Below are 21,941 nucleotides of genomic sequence, written 5' to 3'. Positions count from 1 at the left end.
TTATGCCAAAGCCACATGTTGTGGTCACCAGTTATTCTAAGATCCCTGCAATACTGTATGATTCTTAATTATCTTACAGCACCAAGAAGCATGCTGGCTTCTCTCAGTAGAGATGAGATATGACCTCAGCTTGAAAATCAGCCTTCTGGTTAAGCACAGCATTGAAGTGCACAACATGAACAAAGCCAAAGGTTTCAAGTGGCTACAGTTACCCAGTATCTCATCTGCTGAGTATGTACACTCGGTGTACAAGTACTGTGTATATATGAATTATCTGACTCCTGGAAGGCTGTCTGGAGACAGGCAAGATGGCCTAGTCTTATAAAGACCATTTTGACTTGACAGATGAAGATGTAGCTGCAGTCAAATCATAAAAATGTTTACATATTTTATTTAGAAAGAAGTCCCAAAACTTAGGTGTATGAAGTCCTGACATTTTGAGGTTTCTTGAATTCTCATTTTCAGGTTTTTCTCCCCTCAGCTTATCTGTTTTTCTCTTTCAAATAGGCTGCATTATTATTCATGTTTCCCCTTTAGTTACCTGCTGTATTTAACACTCACCCATTTGACGTTAGTCATTCTGTACTTGTGTGTTTGTTCTTGTTTGTTGTCCTTACTACAATCAAACCTAGACAGTAATTATATAAGACCTAGATATCAAGCACTTGAGTGTATTAAGGGCTAACTCAACACCTATGAGTTTTAGCACAGCTAAAGGAAAAAGGTAGGATTAATGGGACAAAATGAATGGGAAGACACCCAATCATGCTTAACCATCACCACTATGATGCTGGAAGAACATACACCCCCAATGGTTACATTGCCAACACATTGGAAATGAACGGTCAGGTTTGGAAATGAATGGTCAGGTTAATTTGAGAGAGGAGACTAGTAGCTTTGCAAGTCTGCTCAGGAGTGTCTCCACTTGCTGGGCGGCTGCAGGAGAACCAGTCTGACGGGACCCTGGAGTCAGTGGAATGAGAGAAAAAGAAAAGCTGCAGATGAACAGTGTTTGGAGACAGCAGTATCATAGGAAAACTATACATTGCAATGGCAACATGATACATCCAGGCACCAGCAATGGTTCAGAAAGGCTTAGATAGCACAGTGTCAGTGCCTACTACCCTGGTAGAAGTCAGATTGTGGCCCGCAGTGGGACTTGAGCTAAGTACCAGCGACTGCACTGGGTGCAGATCCAGGGTACAAGTAATATAACACGAGGGCTTTTTTCAAGAAACTGGGAAATGGGTTTAATTCTGGGAATCCCGATGACAGCCTCAGCGTTGAAGAGCAGGACAAAATGGGAGCCTGACACAAACTGCAGTCAAACGGAACCCACCTGGCCTCTACCTCGCTGTGTCTCCGCGGGCAGAAACCCGAACAACCCAACAGCTGCGGTTGGAAACCCTCCCGCAGCGAGAGACGGGGAGCGCCCAGGCGAGGTGGGAGGCCGGGCTGCCGGAGGGGCCGTGGTCAGCCGGGCCGCCGTGCCCATCAGGCCGCCGCTGCAGCAAACCACACGGGCCCTGCCTTAGGAAGGGGAGCAGCAGTTACCTCAGGAACTGCTTTCCCCACCCCGCTATGAGGTGAGGACCCGCCGTTTCGCCGCCCGGCGGCGCCAGGAGGGAGTTTCTCCTCAGCAGGGGCAGGTGGGGCCGTTCTGCCGCCTGCCCCGCCTCACCGCAGCGAGGGAGCGCGGACACCCGGCCCGGAGCGCCGTCGCTTCCCGCTTCAGGGGCTGCCCCTTGCCGGGCGCTGCTGCGAGCAACAGGTCCGTGCTTTTTCCTCCCTCCGCCAGTGCGGGAGTGTGTCAGGCGAACAAAGGGGCTGAGCGCGGCCCCGCGTCCCCTCCACGCAGCGGCCGCCCGGCCCCTGTGCTTCAGCCATTTGCGTCGCCTGGCATCGCACCGCTGCTTCCCCAGCACCGCTTCTCCTTCCCAGCTTCCCCTACCAGCTCCGACTCCAACCGCCGCTGCGCTGCAGGCAGCGAGGCGGCGTGGAGGGAGCTTCCCCAGAGCGACGTGGGGCTCGCCGGCCGTCACCCAGAGGTAAGCCCCTGCCTGCCGGGAGAAAAGGAAGAGGCAGCGCGGCGGCGGGCCGGGAAGGGGGTCGGACACGTCTGGGAGGCGGGGGGCCGCGGCTGCAGACTCGGGACGTGCCCGACCCCCTCCGGGCTCCCCGCCTCGGAGCCTCCGGGGAGAATCGATTCCGGTATCTGCCCATAGCTGAGGTAAAATAGGCGCCGCGGAGAGAACGGTAGCAGTGTGGGGAAGTTCGGAGCACCCTCAGGTTTAATAGTGCTTTTCCCTCAGTACCCCTTAAACCATCTCCCTGGAAGAGAAGTCCAAGCATATATCCGTATCCCTTCTCTGTATGTCGCAGAGGAGCCAAACGTGATGCCTGCGTATTTTGTTTTCCTGCTGACCTACTAAAAATCTGAATGACTCTTTACAATAGCGTATAGAAATGTTTAACAGCATCAGATTGCTTCCCGCTATAAATTCTTCATGGCGTGCTTCCCCATCCTATTAAAAACACATGAGAGGTGTGAGCCCTGGGTGTACACATGAGTGCATGGCTTTGCAGGGTGGAAGATGCTTGAATAAAAGTCCTACTGAGTTTCATTTGTCCAAAGCTCATATTTTTTTTTTATGTGTGGTCCTTTAAAGCAAAAAAAAAAAGAAAAAGCAAAAGACAGCTCCCAGACCCAAACTTACAGATGGCAGAAATTGATAGTATTAGATCCTATAGCCAACTTTTTTCACCTATCTAGGAGAAATAAAACCTTCTAGAAATAATATTATATAAAGCTTTTCCACATCAATAGAAAATTAGAACAAAAAGCTAGAAAAAAGTAGGGCAATAAAAAACTAGAATAGCAATAAAATAGAGCAATCTTTTTATATGATCTGAGAAGCTAAAGAGCTCCGTTTTTCAGACTTAACCATCTGTCTCCCAGAAATTAAATGGAATGTTTATGGAAAATAGTAATTATATTGTCAGTAGTATTGACAAAACAATATGTGCTCCCCTGGTTTAACTCTGGCTCATCCTGCCTGTTCTGCATTCTTCTCTTCCCAGCACCCATCACAGAGCATTTATTCACTCTTTAATTAGGACATCCAGTGCATGCCAGTGGGATCCTCCAGTCATCCACTGCTAATGGCAGTTTCTGATGAGAACCTGCCAAGAGCCCAGGACTGGTCCCTTGCCTGCCCCAGTTCCCCCCAGTCTGCATGGCCTTGCTCCTGGCAGTAGTGACACTGAAGTCAACGGTGACTCTTTTAGGAGATGGAGCTCACAGGACTGTGCCTTGTTAATATCAAAAGATTGAAATCCTTAATAGCTTCCTTTCTTCTATGAATGCTTTGCTTGCATTGCTTTTCAGTGTAACAAATCGTCCAAATAGATGGACAGATCTGAAATGTCCATAAATATTAGAGCACCATTACTTGGCAGGAACATTCAATGAAAGCCATTAACTGGCTTTACTATAATAAAGCAGGATTATAGTATTGGGGCTGGCCTGGGTTACTATAAAGACAGTGATGTGGTTAGATGACTGGATCCAGATCCTACTTAGCAGGGGTTTTGGCATCCTATAGTATCTTGTTGCAAGAGGGTATTAGGGGCAGCTGGCTGCTAAAGAAGGGTGTAATAAAACAAGAAAGGAAATCCTGCAATTTCTTCTAATGTAGAATTAACATTTTTTCTTTTTTTTTTCCTGGTGAGATCCTGTATGGATTTTGCAGGAATTTTGCTATTTATCCCTTCTGAGAGTTTCTGTAGCATTGCAGTTAGGCTATCTCTTTCCTGTGAACAGAATTTGAGAAGTTATTTTATACCACTTCACATCCTTGAAAATGCCCATGTAAAAAAATGAGCTCATTTTCATTGTGTTTTGATCTCGTTAGTCTTCTCAGGACATGACACTTTTATATCTGCTGGGTTACTTTTCAATGGAATTGTCATCATCTGTTCTTTCCTACTTCTGTTTTGGTCTCAGTGTTGTTTTGTCAGAGAACAGGCATGATTAGTTCCTTTCATTGACAAAGAATTACTTTATGGTAGCTCAGGATTTGACAACCAGATGAACCTAATGCATGACTGATCTGTCACTGGGTGGGAAGGGATCCTGCTCCTTCCCTAGCCTGGGACATACATTATTGCCAGCTTCCTTGTGCCAGCACTAGTAACCATGTGATGGTACAGTGAATGGATAGAGATTTTGCCTTCCTCCTGCAGTTAATGAAGCAAGCACTCAAGTTGACATATGTCAATGTTGGTATTATGAGTGGTGGTCCTAGTCCTGTGACCAGAGCATTTAAATCTGCATGTAACTCTGCAGGATCAGTACCGTACATTGGTGTGTGTTTTCCTTAGATAGCGTTAGCAATTAAGTGGCATTTTTTCTGTCCTTATCCTAAAATGCTACTTGGATGCTAACCATCAATTCTGGCTTTGAACAAGTTACAGGACTGGGTCATTATTGTATATGGGTGATTGAGTGTTAATGCAACAAAGAGTTGGCTGGGTCCTTCGTTCTGCACTGCATGTTTGGTACTTTCTAGAGTCTTACTCATCATCAGTGAGGATAGTAGGAATTCGTGATCGGTTAGATCAGTTTATTTAATGCAAGGCAAGCTAAAATAAAACATCCAGTAGTTCCACGGATTTTGCACTCTGGCAGGGAGAAGAAAGATGTGTCACATAAATGCTTTTCAGGTGCAAGGTTTCATGAACTGCCATTGCTATGCCTCTGGCTAAACCAGACAGGTGGACAACCATTTTTTATTCACTTAAACACATCAGAAACCACAACCTTTCCATACAAATCCACATAAATTGGACAAGTGGTTTCCATGCTGTTGTGTTGTCTGTCACAACATGATTTGCATTAATTAATAGTATTGAAGTTACCTTACACGTGCACATTCACAGATTAGCACAAGCTGTTTGTTGTTTTTCTGGACACTGATTCCTCCAGAAGTATTTTGAGGAGTAAGGTTTGCATATGGATCTCAAAGTGCTGGAAGGCTCCTGGATTCCTGAATCATTTCAGCCCATCAACATGTCAGAGATCTGCAGTGTTTTTCTTCCTTTTCCATTTTTTTTTTTTTTTCCTTGGAAGCAGCTCTGCTTTCCTCTCCCTCTCTTGTAAGTAGATTGGAAGAACAGTCCCCAAGCTCTGGAGATAAACTATTATTTCTGTGACCCATATTTTGAAGTATTGGGAAGAACCAAAAGCCAGCCCTTTGCTACAGGAACAGCGTGCGAACAACAGATGTTCTGATTCTGTCAGTCAAAGACAAATCTTTTTATGGTAGAGCTCTTCTCTTATCCTGTAGCTTTCTTTCAGCTCTCCTTTACTGCAGCTCCCCCCATTGCCTCAGTTAAAAAAAAAGCTACACGTACATACACATTTGATTGTACAGTTGTGGTGAGTTGACCGTGGCTGCATGCCACATGCCCACCAAAGCTGCTCTGTCACTCTCACAGAGGAAAGAAAAAAGCTCGTGGGTTGAGATAAGGACAGGGACAGATCACTCGCCAGTTACCATCATGAGCAAAACACACTTGGGGAAATTAATGTAATTTATTACTAATGAAATCAGAGTAGGATAATGAAAAATCTAAAAACACCTTCCCCCCACCCCTCTTCTTCCTATGCGCAACTTCACTCTCAGTTTTCTCTACCTCCCCCCAAGTGGTGCAGTGGGTTGGGGTCAGTCTATCACACATTGTTTCTGCTGTTCCTTTCCTCCTCAAAGGAAGGACTCTTCACAGTCTTTCCTTGCTCCAGCCTGGGGTCCCTCCCACAGGAGACAGTCCTCCAGAATTCCTCCAACAGACTACAGTTCTTCATGGTGTGGGTCCCTTCCACAGGGTGCAGTCCTGCAGGAGCAGACTTCTCCAGCATGGGTTCCTCTTTCCACTGGGCCACAGGTCTTGCCAGGAGCCTGCTCCAGTGGGGACTTCCCCAGGGGTCACAGCCCTGCTCTGGCATGGGGTCCTCCTACAGAGGTGTTAATTGCTGTTGCTGATGGTCTTGGTCTTGGTCATTGGTGGATCCATCTTCCAGCCAGCTGGCATTTGCTCTGTTGAACACAGGAGAAGCTTATAGCAGCTTCTCACAGAAGCCACCCCTGTACCCCCTCGCTGCCAAAACCTTGTCATGCAAACCCAGTACAGCACTGTAGGAAATCCAGATGCTCATATAGTTAATGGGAATTTTCCCTTGACTGCAACGGGGATGGGATTTAAAGTGATGTCAGACTCTGGCTTTATCAAAAAGCTCTGTGAAACTTAGGTGGAAATTTCTAGCTGCAGGCTACTAGCACAAGCCTCATTCTCTCCAAAGCCATGGAAGTGGGCAGTACACAGATACCTTCTTGATTAGTAACAACTGATAATAAGAGTTCTGAAGGAGTTTGGTTTTCACAGCAGATACAGAAACAATAAAGTAAATGTCACTTGAATGTATTGCTTTTGTGAGGTTTACAGTCAGTTAGTGCCATGTGTCCCAAGAAGTTTACACTGTAATATAGGAAACGGAGAGAAGAGTGTTCATGTGTATTCATCTGATAAAATTCACTGGTGCTGCTTGTCATTGGTTAGGATGAGGTCTGTACCACTCATTCTTTGTGACAGAAGACTAGAAGTCCTTCATGATGGGCAACAGAGTTGTCTATGAGATTTTTAGCCCAATGCCTGGACAGTGTCCCTGCCAAGACATTTTGGCGCCTTATGGGAAATAAATGCTTGTATTGCGTGCCCAAAATTGAGCAGGTTTTCAGAGAACAGTAGCTGAAAAGCTTCAATATCTGCTTTTGGGAAATGTTGATGTGTAACTAAAATCTCTCCCTAGTCAGCAGAAACTATAGATTTATGATTGAAGCATCAGAACTTCAAAATGGTCAAGAACCACAGACTAGGACCTCTGAATCTCTGCTTCTCACACATCCCAAATCACAATCATAAAACTAAACATCTCTTTGCCTCACATCCTGATTGAAACATCTTAGTTCTTACTCCAGGTCCCAACTGTTCAGCTCTGCCCAGATTGCTACCTAATAAATGCAAGAATAGCACTGTGACTATCGCACATGATGTCAATTTAACTGCATGAAATAGCAAGTGTTTATCCTGTAGCAATTGAAAAGGGCATGTTTGAGTCATAGGTTAGTCAGCCACACTACAGTCTTTACTTCTGTCTCAGGAAGTCCAAAAGTAGATGGGACAGTCTTGAGGTATCTGTGATCATTATCACCATTCACAATTGTGCTGCTAGTCTGTATGTCTCTTCAGAAAAAAAAATATCATTTTGGTAAAACAGAATGCTCCCAAGTCAGCAGATATAAAAGTGTAGAAGACAAAGAAGTGAAGTCCAAAGTGAAAGGCAGCATGTATATTTCTTCAAGGTATCCAGGATGATGCATTTGACACCTGGTTTTCCATCAAGATCCTTGGCCAAACCAGAGAAACCATAGTTGTGAGACAGATGATTTGAGCAGAACAATGCTTTGACTTAATTCAGCCAGAAGTTATTGGCTTGGTACAAGAGTAAAATTCTTTGGCCTGTTCTTGCAGGAATAAGATTAGCTAACCAGACAGTCTTTTCTGTCCTTTAATTTCAGGCATCTGAACTGTTACCTATCTGGCCTGCTAAGAAAAAAAAAAAAAAAAATCGCCAGAGGTATTAAATTGCTTGCACTGATTTCTAGAAGTAAAAGTTCGGTATAGTCAGAGAAATCAGTGCAGCCAGAAGGTCTTTGCCTGAACACCCAGACTCAACATATGAAATTCATATTATGGTAAAAAAAAATGTGTCCAATGCAGAAGGTGTCAGGCCATAGCAGTAACAGTATTTTAATAGAAGCCCATTGTATTTCTATCTTTGAATGACCAGCAACTGTTACTTTCTAGCAATGTAAATAACATCCATTACAGCCAGTTTTCTCTTCTTCCCCTGTTCAGTTCTGATGACCACATGTTGCCTCGTATTTTGTTAAGCCCCTAGATACATAGCTGTTGTGCTGCTAAAAGCATTCCCATTGCTTGGTGAGATCTGTGCTGACAGCCTGTAGGTACTTCTGGTAGTAAAGTCTTGCCGCAGAAGTACATATGACTCTCTAGCATGTGTGTCTGCTCTGAGATCAGCAAAAGTATTTTTCAGTCCTAGCACAAGCCAGAATGGCTTGGATCTCCAGACAGTGTAACTGAGCCCTGCCCCACCCAAGACAATGGGAATAAGTACGGGAAGTTCTTTTTCATCAGGGAACAGAGCCCAGGATACTTCTTTCTCTCTCTCTGTAACTTCTTTTTTTCTTGTTTCTGTGAAAAGTAATACGGTTTCAGTCTGAAGGACAGTAACCCTTCTTTCACTGTCTTGATGATTTGGGCACTGAGTTGACATTTGAAGCTTTTAATCCTTTCAAACAAAGGAAGGAGCATCATCAGGTTTCTCATGGGGCATGGTCAGAGCTCTAACCATTGTAGAGAAAGGTGAAGTAGCAACAAGAGTCAGTACTGCTGTCTTTTAAAATAATTTAGGTTTATTTTTGAGAGGATTTTTGGCTGAGGTACTCAAAGCAAGAACTGACACCTCCTGACCACAAAAGGTAAGCATTTCATCACCATAGTCTTCGGTGTTTTTCTACTGGCTAGCCCTTGGTAGTTCTTGTATGCCATTATTTGAAGATGCCAACCAATTGGCATCGAACTGTACCCACACAATGCATAAGGGTACAGAACCTGTCCATGTGTTCCAGATTCCATTCCAGGAGCTGGTTTCAGGTAGATCAGCAGTACTTTACAGCTCAGACACACAACATCTGTCTCTGCCCTTGCAGGAGAACTGGGAAGTGCATCCCACTCACCTCTGGGATCAGTTCTGTGTAGGAATATGGCCCCATGTCTCTCCACATTGGCCTGGTTTCCATGAAATAATAAATAAAAGAAGTCAAGCTGCCATGAGTAATAGTTAGCAGTTAGAGGCCTAACAGGAAACTCCACCAGCAGCATTTATGCCGCAGCAGAAAGAAGTCTATGCAAGCTAAATCTTTTCCTCCTTCCAGATTAGGGCTGTCATGCTGGAGTTTTTTCTTGCTATCTCATCTGGCTGTCTTAGGTCTTGTATTTCTGTTGCATTACCATCTGCTGGATAAAACTTCCCTCAGAGTCAGCCTTTGCCATGCTTACCATTGCAGCATGTCTCTCCATCTTTGAAACCAGTCCAAAGTCTGTGTAGAGATAATGTCTGCAGAAACCTGGAACTATTTTGTAAATCTAACTAGATGTAGTGTAATTTCTATCTGCAGCTAGAATGACTGTAAACCTTAAGTTTGAAAAAGTATCTGGGCAAAGAAACAATATATGATCTCCAAAAATGAGAAGGGTACCATTCACTGTGTATCTGAAGGACCTCTGCCTTTCTAAGCATTGTTTACTTAACTCATCAAGAAATGAATGAGCCTGTTCAGTCTTTAAAAGTGAGTCTTTTCTTCTCTTACGTACCTGATTCCAAGTTTGCCTGGGAAAAGATGTGATTTAATTATTCCCTCTCATAGAAGTTTTCCTTTTGCTTTCTTTTACTAGGCATAATGTTGGCTTTCCTTTGAAATCTATTGTTTTCTTAAATTCTGTCTTTCTCAAGCTCAGTGGTGACATACTTTGGCAGATTTCTGGTGCTTTGAGCTCTTTAATCTGTATGTCTTTTCCATAATGATATTAAAAGCAAAATCCAGCTTTATTTTAAAACAAGGAACTTAATTTCCATCAAATTAATTGGCCCATCTTCTTTATCAAATGCATAACATAGCAGGTATGTTGCAAGAATGCGGTATGTTCATGGAGATCAAATGCTCTTCTGGATTACAAAACCAAGCCTGTTATTTTCAAAAATCTATCTGAAGAAATCTGCTGGTTTGTTTGACTTTTCTCTCAGTGGATATTCTCATCCCCCTTTATTAGTACCAACATTGCCAAAGTGTTCTTGGAGACTCTGAACATGTTTGCAATTATTTATTTGTTGACAATGCAGTTTAATGCTGAGAAACATTTCTGCTATAGACATTACAGCAGTTAATTGCACTAACACTCAAGGCTTTTAATCAGCACAAGCTGATGCTTTGCTTGAGGTTAGTAGTTCTGGTGTATGGCAATTTCCAGAATTCAAGGTCAGAAAGAATCACTAGATCAACTAGTCTGCTCCTGTCAAATTTCATTCCCCCTGTACTCCCAAGTGCCTTCCAGCAAGGCACACACTCCTGATCTGCTTCATCGCATAAGAATAAGGGTTTTCCCATATCAGATCAAATGTCCTTCTAGTCTAATGTCCTGCCTCACACTTGGACCATAATCCAGTATTGAAATAAGTGTGTAGCAGAGTAAAAATATGTGTTTCCTCGTGGGATACTGCTTCATCTCTGAATATTAATACTTTAACCATTTTCCACTTCAGGATCCTACTAAGATGGACACAGTTTTAGAGTTTAGCATGTATTTTGTCACTTAAATAGATTGCCTTCCTCAAGCCCTTTCCTCACTTTCTCATTAGTCAATGTGGATTTCAGTGTCCACAATATGCTATGGTAGGGTTGTTTTTTTTTACTTCGTCCCTCAGTAGTGTAAATATTTTGCTTTGTTTATGCTATGCTTCTCCCCCTTGGTTTGTTTAAGGCTTTCTCCATTAGCCTAAGCAAGCTATTAGTATGCAGAGTTTTCATGTGCCTACACTTGTGCGCCCTCATCAAGTCACAGAGCAAACATACCAACCCTGAAGTGTCAGCACTGCATTTCTCAGGCTTACTAAGGCTTGCTCTACCTGTTCTCCAAGCTACTAGCACAAGCAGCCTTCTCTCCAAAGCTGTGGAACTGTGGCATCAACTGTGAGCTGATGCCTAAGGTAGGTATCATCTTTTTGCTTGGGAGCTGGCTCAAGAGTGGTGTACACTATGTGGAGACAGAGTAAGCTCATGTCTGGTTGCAGAGTGCTGTTGCAAGTCTCTCACTGAAGTGTTTTTCTATAGCTCTCAAATAATTTGGTACTTTTATCTGTCTGAAATCCTCCCAGATTTCAAAATGCTACTACAAAAATGTAAAGCCTGGAATATCCATCCATCTGTAGGTGAAAGGTAACCTTTTCCCAGTATACACATTCAAGGACTGCATCCATCTTTTCAGCTGTATCATTGTGCTGGTATGTTATGCACAGCTGTACACTGTATGTGCAGAGCTTTATACAGCATACACAGCTGTATATATAATGTTAGATGCGTCCTGATACAATGGAAGTAACCAGTCTTTGGTTTATCACAGACACAACCACGTGCTCTCTCATTATCTAGGACTGTAATTAGGAGGTCATGTCTAGAGGTAGCACCAGTTCTCCATGAAAGGTTTTGTTTTGTGCAGTGTGGTATTGCTGTGCCATTATCTTCTGATCTGTAGCACACTGGTGATGAAGACATCACATCAGCCCTGGAGTTTTCCCTGAAGCTATTGTAATTACTCAAAATCTTGTTTATGACTGTTCTTTTCTTGTTAGTCTTTCTTTCTTCTAAGAGATACTGGAGAGGACTTGCACTTAACCTGTGCTACGCTTGCTTTTGTGGGAGTGTTATTTCCTTTTTGGTGTGTGAACTCCTGAGAGACACTGCTCCTCCCTGCTTGTGAAGAGTCTAAACTGGAAGGAACTCAAAAGGATAGCTTCCTTTTTAGAGATTGTCTCTATTGATAGTACTCTTAAGAAACCTTTTCTCTGATCATAATGACTGCTTAGAACGTGTATATTTTTAGTTTAGATTTGCTAACTATAATATTGATTTCATCAGGCTTTCAATAATATTTTTATTATGACTTACTTCCTCTCTCTCTTCCTCCCTGTCCAGACACACACAGACTTTTCTTCCTCTGAGTTTCTGATGAAAAACTGCTGCCCACATATTTCTTGTATGGCCTGTAATCATAAGCTGTATTTCTTAAATGTTTATTTATCTTTATGGTTGTATGAAAATTAATGCAGTTAAGAGATAAAAACATTCATACCTCCATTACATGTGAGAAAATGACAGCACCTTGAGATGTCACAAGGAAGCTGCGTAGACAAGTTAGTATTGGATACAGAAGACATACATCCATCCACACTAGGATTGTATTGTAACCCAAACTTTGAGAACCCCTAATTTAAAAAGGGAAAAAACAAAACAACAACAACAACAACAAAAAAAAAAAGGAAAGAAATTTATTTCCTGCAATTTTTCTTAAGGTGTGGCACTGAAAGACAATTCTTTCTTTCTTTCTTACAAGCAGGAGGTTAATCAAGCAGTCAAGATCTAGAGTTTAAATGCGTAATAGGATGCAAGTATTCAAGTGCTTCAGGCCCTTTCAGAGAAGTCCCATCTCAATGCTCCTGTTTTCTCCAGTGATGAAGACTATGAAGAGACCATTTCCCCCCCCCTACCCCTCCCAAGTTTCAAAGATCTGCTCAATGGGCAGCATAAAACCAGAATGTATTTATAATTATGCAAACCTCTCTACACTTGACTGTGCCCTCTAGAAGTCTAGAAGACTCGGCATTCAAGGCTGAGCTGGATGTCTTTGCACTGGCCAGTTCTACTTTTAACAGTCATCTTCTAGTTTTTAAAATAAATACAAGCGATGTTTTCTCTCTTTTGATTATCCTACCTCTTTGGATTACTTAGTCATCTCAATCAGATGATGCTCCTGTCCTGAGGAAATTCTCTACTGGGATGAAATTTGGCAGAACAAGTTTTTGCAAAAAGCATTTCCTGGACTGAGGTGGAGCAGAATGGCATTCTGTCAGTTCTGATGTAGTGTCTCTTGGGGAAGATAGCCTGCTTATGTAAATTCGAGTTATGGTAGGGAAAGCACTACTTTCATTAACCCTGAGACTGAGTCAACGCAGTTTTCATTTGTGAACTGGAAAGCAGTAACTCAATCCCTCCTACACGTGCATATTCCACAGAGAAAGTGGGTCTTGCTAGAGGACAGGGTCAAAGGTTGTTGGCACTGCATTAAAAAAAAAAAAAAAAAGAACAAAAAAGAAGAAAAAAAAACAAGCATTTAATTGGATTTTATCAGAACTGCCAAATGAATGCAGTGCCAGGAAACTACCTGCAGCTCTTCATTACAGTTGCTCTGTCAGAAAAAGCTGTGCGGCTTTATCTGTGCTGTTACTTGAGCAATGTCTCACAGCATCTGAGGTTGGGGCCACACATCCAGGATATTGTGTGTCACTGCCAAGTCTGTAAATATAGTTCATGTCTGTTGGCAGTTCTTCTGTCCATTAATATTACATCATCCCTAGACCAAACCCATGATAATGAAAACAGTTTTAGTCCAAGTAATTCAGCTTCTGACTTAAAAGTCCCCAGTATAAAAGGTGGCATCAGTCCACAGATGCCCTGTACTCTAAACAGCTTGCTTCCTTTTCCAGTACCAGTTCTGTTTGGGAATTTTTGATAAAGGTTCTAAAGTCAAACTTGTTTTAAGCCAAATGAGATTGTTAGGAGCTCAGATTGTTTTGAATCAGCACAGCTATCAAGTATCTTCTGTGATTCTGTATTTTTTGAGTGTTCTGTGTCACCAGAACAGCACTACAACTCTTTGATCTCTGTTGATAAGAAACAAATGAAGGAGTTCAGTATTGTATTTCCATCAGCCTCTTTCAGCTTCCTGTTTTATACTAAATCCATGACCTTTTAACTCAGATCGGCCATGTTGCTCAATAATGGGAAGGTTCCACCATTCTCTGAATTGTTTTTTCAGCTTCATCGTTGTGTAATTCCTGCACTTTGTTTTCAGCTAGACAAAAGTTCTGAGATTGCTGGAGCAGTCATTGCTCTGTCATTGACAAAGTCCTCCAAACCCTCTTACATCTTTCCTAAGTCTTCAAGCTTCCCTCTAGAGTTCCTTGTTGCCTAAATTGCATGCAGTGCTTTGATTTGAGTCTTTCTCATATTCAACATGAATTTCAACATACTCTTGGTAGTTAGCTTTAAATATACCAGAAGATATTATTCTTCAGAATTCTGCTGCTTGCCATTAGCAAGCAGTACCATCAGTCCTTCCTCCTTGTGATTCCTCAAGATGTTAACAAAGGTGTTTTGTAAGGACTAACTGTGGTGGGTGGAAAGCTTCTTAATAACATTTCAGTGTCGAGGCAAAGGAAGACGTCTAAGCAGAGCAGACATCTGAATATGGGAAAAGGTGTGATTAGTGTGTTTGTGAAGGATCTCGCCCTTTTTATTTTCATTAGGCACGAAAGTTGAAAAGATCACTTGTTCTGGATGCTGGTTTTAACAACTTTGATATCTAACTGGTGATTTTCTTTTGAGATACAGTGCAGGAAATACATTTCACCATTTGGAGACACTATTGGATTACAGCTACTGGTTTTGACTCTTACATGTAGTCACTCACGCTTTTTATTTTTGGTAGCATTCTCTTTCATTCTTTCTTGTTTCTCCTGTAAAATCAAGCAGTAGACTGAGAGCTTGGCACTATCTGAAGCTGCTCCTTCCTTCTTGTAAAGGGGGTACATAAGTAGGAGAAGTCAGAAGTGGTCTCAGAAGTGAGGGATGTCTGAATCCAGGAAAGACAGTGAGAGCAATGGGGGAAAGTCTGTTAGCACTCTTTGCATGTTCATAATTGAGGGCAGGCTCTCTAGAGCTGTAGCAGGGTAAGGATTGAGTATCAGGGTACTCAGCCCAAGAAAGAGCAGAGGAGATGTAAAATGTTTCAATTGCTTATGTTACAAATTATATACTGATAGCAATTTTCTTAATGTAACAGGACATCAGAGCAGCACCACATCATTCTAGGTGTTTTTCTAACCATCTCTATTTGGCCTTTGTCATTTTGCCACTGTCAGTTACAGTAGCAGCTCTTGAACAAAGCTAGATCAGGGCTCTAGAAGGCCTGGAGCAGAAAGCAGATTTATCTCAATGTCTGCAGCATAATGCATCAGGATTAAAATGACTACATAGTGAATTCAGTACTGTGAAGACTTACTGAAAACCAAAATCACATCAACAGGGATGTTGCCCCATTTAAAGTATTAATGAATCAGTATATCTTCCACAGACACACTGAGTGTCTACACAGATCACTGCATTTCTCCTTGTCTAGTTAAAGCTACAGAAAAGTCAGCAAAACCTAACCTACCGAGTTTTGGTTTGGACCTCAGAAAATATGCCACTAAGGCTTTCCAAAGTTCATAAAATGTCACAGAAAGTTCCAAAATGCCATTTTTTTTAAACACCTGGATGAGAAATACAAGGTTTGTGAAATCTACTAATTCAAGTAAAGAGTTTCTAAATGCTGTTCAAACCTTGTTTTGGTTTCCAGGGCTCTAATATCCTGAAATCAAACCTCAGTATTGATTTCTTGGCTAACTGAATGTGATCAAATGTAGTAGGAAGTCCTTCACAGGGCAAGTGTAAAAAATAAAAACCTGTAAGAAGAAAACTGATCCTGTCATTTAAGTGAAGTTTGCTTGTGCAAGTATGGGCTTCTAGGTTTTATGTCAATGTCATGAGTGTCCTGACAATGTCACTTACCAATTATGCTTTCATTAAGAAAAATCAGAAAGTTAGATTTTCCTAATATTAATTTAATAGGGTAAATAAATCCTCTCTGCTGAAAGGAACTCACAAGGTATATTTTACATAGAAATGAGTGTTCCTTGAGGATGGGAAAAACCTGTCAACAGGGATCTTAATGGAAATTAGTAACCTCCTTTAAAAAAGAATCAGAGCTACAGATACTTATTAAATGAAATTAAGTACAATTTGACAATTTTCATGCATCATTCATCCAAACTTAAACCGAGCCTGGGAAATTTGTAAACAAACAACGAGGCAAACAAACAGCACTTTGTGAAATTCTAAAAGCTACATTTGTGAAATGGTGATACAACTGGGTGGTGATTGTGTTGACAGGGACTAACCTACTCACAGTCATGCCCTGTACCCTGCCATTTTCCCAGAAGAAACTTCATGTTCTAATTATCTATTGTAATTTTTGCTCGCTTCTACTTTTTATTAACAGAAATCTTTCAGACGTCTTTCAGACATGAACCAGTCCCTATGAAGTCTGATTTACATGTCACTAATACGTTACAGCTACATACACTGTTATGTACATGCCAGATTGCTTTTGTCATGACAACACAAAAAACCTTTTGATGTATTTTGTAAACAGTTTGAATCTATTAGCATACTCTGGTCACTTTAGGATACTGTAGATATCCTGTTAAAAGAAACATGGCTCTAATAGTCCTAAACTTCTGAGTGAGCTGAAAATCTATCAAGTTTAAAACTAATCAGCTGTTTTAAACTTTCTTTTAAACAGGGAGAATGCGTATGCGGAGCAGTGATACGAAGAAACCTTCACAAAGGTCATGTAAAGAAAAACTTGGCTAGTGGGGAATCTCCTTCCAGAGCAGATTGCAGCCACTACCTTCCACTGAAGTAGTTGCACAAGGTGAATAAATTATGACGGTACTCCCAAGTACCTGCCTGTAAAGGATGTTTTTCCTCATTGCCAAGCGCAGCGTAGGGACCAGTTGCCATGAAAAAGATGCAGTGCGTACAAACTGCTTCACATTTTTCCATGGCAACAGGAAAACGAGAATTGCTTTTCAGGCTGTTGGGGTGCTCATCGGGGCGATATCCCCTCCCCTCCCCAGAAAGAGGCCGTGTTTTCGGGGGTGACCTAGTGCAGTTAGCCCCGGGCAGCGGGAGGCGGCAGACCTGCAGGACGGATCCTCCAGGGAAAGGAGAAACGCGGGTTTAGCCCCGGAAACCAGACGCAGCCCCTCCTGCGAGAGCGGCGGCTCTGTGTTAAGCCGGAATAGCGGGGAGGCGGGCTGGGCTGCGGGAAGCTGAGCGCTCTCCGGTTTCCCCGCAGGTGATGGCCGCCCCGCTGCGGCCCGGAGCCCTCCTCACGGGCGCGGCTCGGCGCCGCCACAGCTAGCGCGCATTCATGGAGGGCAGCAGTGCCGCGGAGGAAGAGGAGAGCGGGGCCGGGCCCGGCGCCCCGCCGCCGCCACCGCCTCCCACCCCGGCCGCCCCCTGCGGCTTCAGCTCCTCCCTCTGCTTCAGCGCCACCGCAGCCGAGCCGCAGCCGCCTGCTGCTGGGGGCCGGGTGGTGGAGAGCCAGTGGGAGATCAACAACGCCGCCTGCCAGCCGGAGGAGGAGGAAGAGGCGGTAGGGACGCTAGACCGTCCGGCGGAGGAGCCCGATCTGGTCATCGAGGTTTCGGGGCGTCGCATCCGGGCGCACAAGTCGGTGCTGGCGGCCAAGAGTGACTACTTTCGTGCCCGCGCCTCACGGGACGTCCTGCGTGTGAAGGGAGTGAGCTACGGGGCACTACGGCTCCTCATCGACTATGTGTACACGGCCCGCATGGGCGAGGTGCGGCACGACAACCTGGCCGAGGTGGTGAGCGGCGCCCGCGTCCTCCAGATGCCCTGTGCCCTGCACTGTGCCGCCGAGGCCATGCGTGCCCAGCTCCGCCTCAGCAACTGCTACCAGCTCCTCTGCCTGGCCAAGAAGCAGCGGCTGGCGGAACTGCGGGAAGCTGCCTACCGCTTCATGAGCGATCACTACCTGGAGGTGCTGCGGGAGCCCAGTGTCTACGGCCGTCTCAGTGGCACTGAGCGGGACCTTATCCTGCAGCGGCGCATGGAAGCCGGCCGGCCCTGCTTGTTGGTGGCCGAGGTCAGCGATGCTTTTGAGCGGCCAGGTGGTAGCAGCCGGCCACAGAGCCGGGAGAGCAGCCGGCCACAGAGCCCCTCCTCCGTGGTGTCACTGGAGGAGAGTGGCTCCCTCATCCACTGCTACCAGGAGGCCAGTGGTGAGTGGAGGGTGCTGACGCGCCTGCCTGAGGAGGCCAATGCTAAAGGCTGTGCCATGTGTGTCCTCCACAACTACCTCTTCCTAGCTGGGGGCATCATGGTGGGGCCAGCAGGTGGTGAGTCCCGGGCCCGCCTTTCTGACAAGGTCTTCTGCTACAACCCCCTGACTGATACCTGGAGCCAGGTGCGGCCACTGGCTCAGCCCCGCTCGCAGCTCAAGCTGCTGGCCCTGGACGGTTACCTCTATGCTGTGGGGGGTGAGTGCCTCTTCACTGTGGAGAGGTATGACCCACGGGCAGACCGCTGGAGCCCTGTGGCACCCCTGCCCAAGGGTGCCTTTGCCGTAGCTCATGAGGCCACCACCTGCAACGGGGAGATCTATGTATCAGGAGGCTCCCTCTTCTACCGCCTGCTCAAGTATGACCCCAAACGTGATGAGTGGCAGGAGTGCCCTTACAACAGCAGCCGCCGGCGCTCTGCTGACATGGTGGCCTTCAAGAGTTTCATCTATCGCTTCGATGTGAGCAGTGGCCGTGGTGGGGAGCAGGGCCCAGGTGGTGGGAGTGGCGGTGGTGTTGAAGTTTTCCGGTACAATACAGTGGCCAAGCGCTGGAGACAGTGTGCCAGCCTGCGGCCCAGTGGTGGCCCCATCCAGCCCTTCCGCTGTGCCCCCTTGGGCAACACCATCTACTGTGTCAACCGGACCGGCACCCTCCGCTTCAACCTAGCCCAGGATGGTGAGGTGGAAGCAGATGGTGGGCTCAAGGGCACCTTTGATGGAGAGCTTCTTAAAGCTCCGTTGGATGCCAAGGGTGTCCTCCTACCCTTTGTGCTCACTCTCCCCGAGAGGCTGGACAAAACAGGGGACCAGGAGGGCTCCCTCCCACTGTGAGGTGGCCAGCCTGGTTCTGGCTTCCCAAGTGGGGAGCGGGATTGCAGCTGTGGGGGAGTACAAACTCCCCCCTGCAGAGGGGACCCTCTCTGCCATGTTGCAGAGAGAGGGGACTCCCCCTTTTCTCCTCTCTGCTCCCAAGATGTTGAACTGGAGCTACTTGGTTGTAACACATCTGGTATTTGCTGTGCTTTGTGTGAAAAGCCAAGCACATGAAAGGAAAAGCTGCTATAAAAAGGATGACCTCTGGGTTATGTTTGTGCCAATTCCCAATTCCCAATCTGAGAAAAAAAAACAAACCAACTTCTTTACACCTGGATTTCTGAAAGATTCCTGACAACAGTGTCATAATGGGATGTTACTGATAATATTGGTTGCGTGTTTACACGTAATTGCAGTCTGGGCTGGAGCTTTTTCTGCCATTTGTTTTCCTTCTTTCTGGGATTATAGGGAGGGATAAACACAGCATAGTTTAGCTGCATTTGTTTTTAGGTTAAACCAACTATTTCCTGTGCTAGAAAAGTATAGGAAGAACATCTCCATCACAGCCTTTCATTTCTGGTGCAATAGAAGCTTTAAGGAAGACGTGGCACTGTGTGGTCCCAGGAATTTCAACCACAAAATGATTTAACAGATACCAGACTTAAAGTTTTAAGTAACACAAATGTGTGCCACATGTTTATATTTGGAATAAACAAAAATAAACAGAAAAAGGCAAGTTACCTTTTTAAAATGTGGCATATCAGATATGAAATGTTGATATGTTCTTTATTTGAAACAGGCAATGGTTTCTGTATAGAAAGTCATAATTTTATTACCTTTTTTATCAGAGATTTTAAATTATAACAGAAAAGAACTGAAGCTGTTCAGACTGCAACTGATTGACATGGCCATGTATGCCATTAGAACATTTGTACTTCAAGCTGCTCTTTAATTAACTGCAGGTCAAGGAAGATTAACCTAAACCAAATGTAAATTCTTTGAAACTGACTGCAGACGGCTTAAATATCTCACTGTGTGTTAAGTATCCTGTGTCAAGAGGCTTTTCCAACTTACTGCAAGACCATCAGAGAAGGACATGGAAAACAGGAATGTGCTACACATGTTGATTGTATTGTGCACTAGCATGATGCTATTTCCCTATCTTTTGGTTAAGAGACTGCTTTATTTATTTCACTCCAATGATTGCTGTAATCAGTAACTCATTAATTACAGTATGTGCTGACAGCATATGCTGTCATTGAGATTCTGAACCACCCAAGAGCACTGTTTGTGGAGTACCATCCTAATGAGATGAAACCATACAAAGCTTCTTGCTGTCTGTGGGAAGTGGGGGTGTACTTTTTGTCATGTTACTCAGAACTGAAAAAGTGTAAACCATGTAAACCGTCTACACAGACAGACTATATTGAAAAGGGCACATGGATTTATTTTATACATTTTATATAAGAAAAAAATCCATAGGAAAGGCAAATGTTTTATCTTTATGGTAAATCACTGAGAAACCTTTTCTGAAAAAAAAAAAAAATCAATGTTTTTGCTGGTATATTGCTGTATATTCAGCCTGGAACTGGCACGCACTGTGGAAGGGAATTGTTTATATTTAAAGCTGTAGCATAGATTCATATTTTAGAATGACATAGGGACCTTACATCAAAAAAAGCAGTTCTTTTTATGTTTTATGACAATGTTTCTGTTAAACAGGACATTAGTGTTCCTTTACATTACTGCTAGTTCCAAATGAAGGCAGCAGGCTCTGTCCTAAGAGACACCATCATCACAAAAAAGAATAGTGGAGTTTACAGGTACTTCCTTCCTTCACTTTCATGTGTTTTTTTTTTTTTAATTTTCTTCTTTTCCTCTGTCTTGCATGGGAGTTTAATGCAGCTGAGCTGGTTAGCCATCCTGTAGAAAACAGTGGTCTACTCCTAAAAGTTCTTAGCCAAGCAAACCTATTCCCTAGTGGGCTACCTAAAGCATCAGCTACGTAAGAGCTATAGGCCTGAAGAGTATGATGCTTAACTTAGCCTCAGTACAGGTTGGTGCAGCGGAATTTAATACCATTCACTGAATGATGGACTTAATTCGCAGACAAAAAAATCTTGGAAATATTGACTCTAAATTAAATTACAGCATTGTAGCTTGAGCAGGAGAGAGAATCTGTGTTTGCCTTCAATATGTTAACTGTGGAAAGTATTTCAAGCTGTGTAGTGAAACACTTGTGTATGTCTTCAGTTTAACTATGCGCCTACTAGTCCAGATTTTGAATTAGCAGAGTCACCAGGAACACACAAGGAAATGTCTATCTTTCAACGTAATACAATTTCATAGTTCAAAATACTACGTAGTATATAGTTCTTATACTACAACATAGTGATGAATCAAGCCAGCTGTTGCATTCCTATTAAGCATTTATTAAAATGAGTTTTGGGAAGTCACCATGATTTAAACTGCAAAAAGTATGTCACAGAACTATAGAACCATAGAATGGTTTGGGTTGGAAGAGACCTTAAAACTCATCTAGTTCCAACCCCCTGCCATGGGCAGAGACATTCCATGACACCAGGTTGCTCAAAGTCCCCTTGAACCTAGCGTTGAGCACTGCCAGGGATGAGGCAGCCGCAGCTTCTCTGGGCAACCTCTGCCAGTGTCTCACCGCCCTTACAGGAAGTAATTTCCTCCTAATATCTAATCTACATCTCCCCTCTTTCAGACATCCATGAAAGAATGAAATATATCCTTTCTCCCAGTATTTTTTTGCTGTACACCATGAAGAACAAATTTGGAAATAATCTTTGCAGTAATAAGCATTCTGTGAACCTGCAGTGGTTAGTATTTTTGCTAGCTCCTGTTATTAGAAAAGGCTGAATCAAGTGCTTACCCACTTTCACTGTTTACACTGTGTAAATGAGGGCAGAGTCTGGTCTTCATTAGTAGCTGTCTGTCAAACCTGTTTCCTTTGTGTGTTCTCTGCATAATCACAGCCTGATGATTGACAACAGAGGCATGTTGCTAGCCAGGTTTCCTACTGTGTGGCCTCTGTTTTCTCCCTGGTGAGCCTGAGGCAGGTTTGCTGAGTTGTTTTTTTCTCCTAGCTATATCTTCAGCATATCCAAAAACCCCCACCAAACCTGGGTGCTAACACGAGAATTTAGAAATTCAGG

General features: G+C 43.8%; 1 protein-coding gene across 1 annotated transcript; it reads left to right on the top strand.

The window, feature by feature from the left end:
* The first annotated feature begins 1,602 nt into the window (after positions 1 to 1,602).
* Positions 1,603 to 21,299, top strand: KBTBD11 (kelch repeat and BTB domain containing 11). Its single transcript, XM_061460664.1, has 3 exons — positions 1,603 to 2,048; positions 16,378 to 16,509; positions 16,936 to 21,299. The coding sequence occupies exon 3, from the start codon at positions 17,011 to 17,013 to the stop codon at positions 18,775 to 18,777; it is 1,767 nt and encodes a 588-aa protein (XP_061316648.1). The 5' UTR covers positions 1,603 to 2,048; positions 16,378 to 16,509; positions 16,936 to 17,010; the 3' UTR covers positions 18,778 to 21,299.
* The last annotated feature ends 642 nt before the right edge of the window (positions 21,300 to 21,941 follow it).

The sequence above is a fragment of the Pezoporus flaviventris genome, unplaced genomic scaffold (assembly GCF_033815535.1).
Source record: "Pezoporus flaviventris isolate CSIRO_AGI_PZ_B2104156 unplaced genomic scaffold, CSIRO_AGI_Pfla_v1 ptg000031l, whole genome shotgun sequence".
Lineage (NCBI taxonomy): Eukaryota > Metazoa > Chordata > Aves > Psittaciformes > Psittacidae > Pezoporus > Pezoporus flaviventris.
This window is presented reverse-complemented; position numbering and strand designations above follow the sequence as displayed.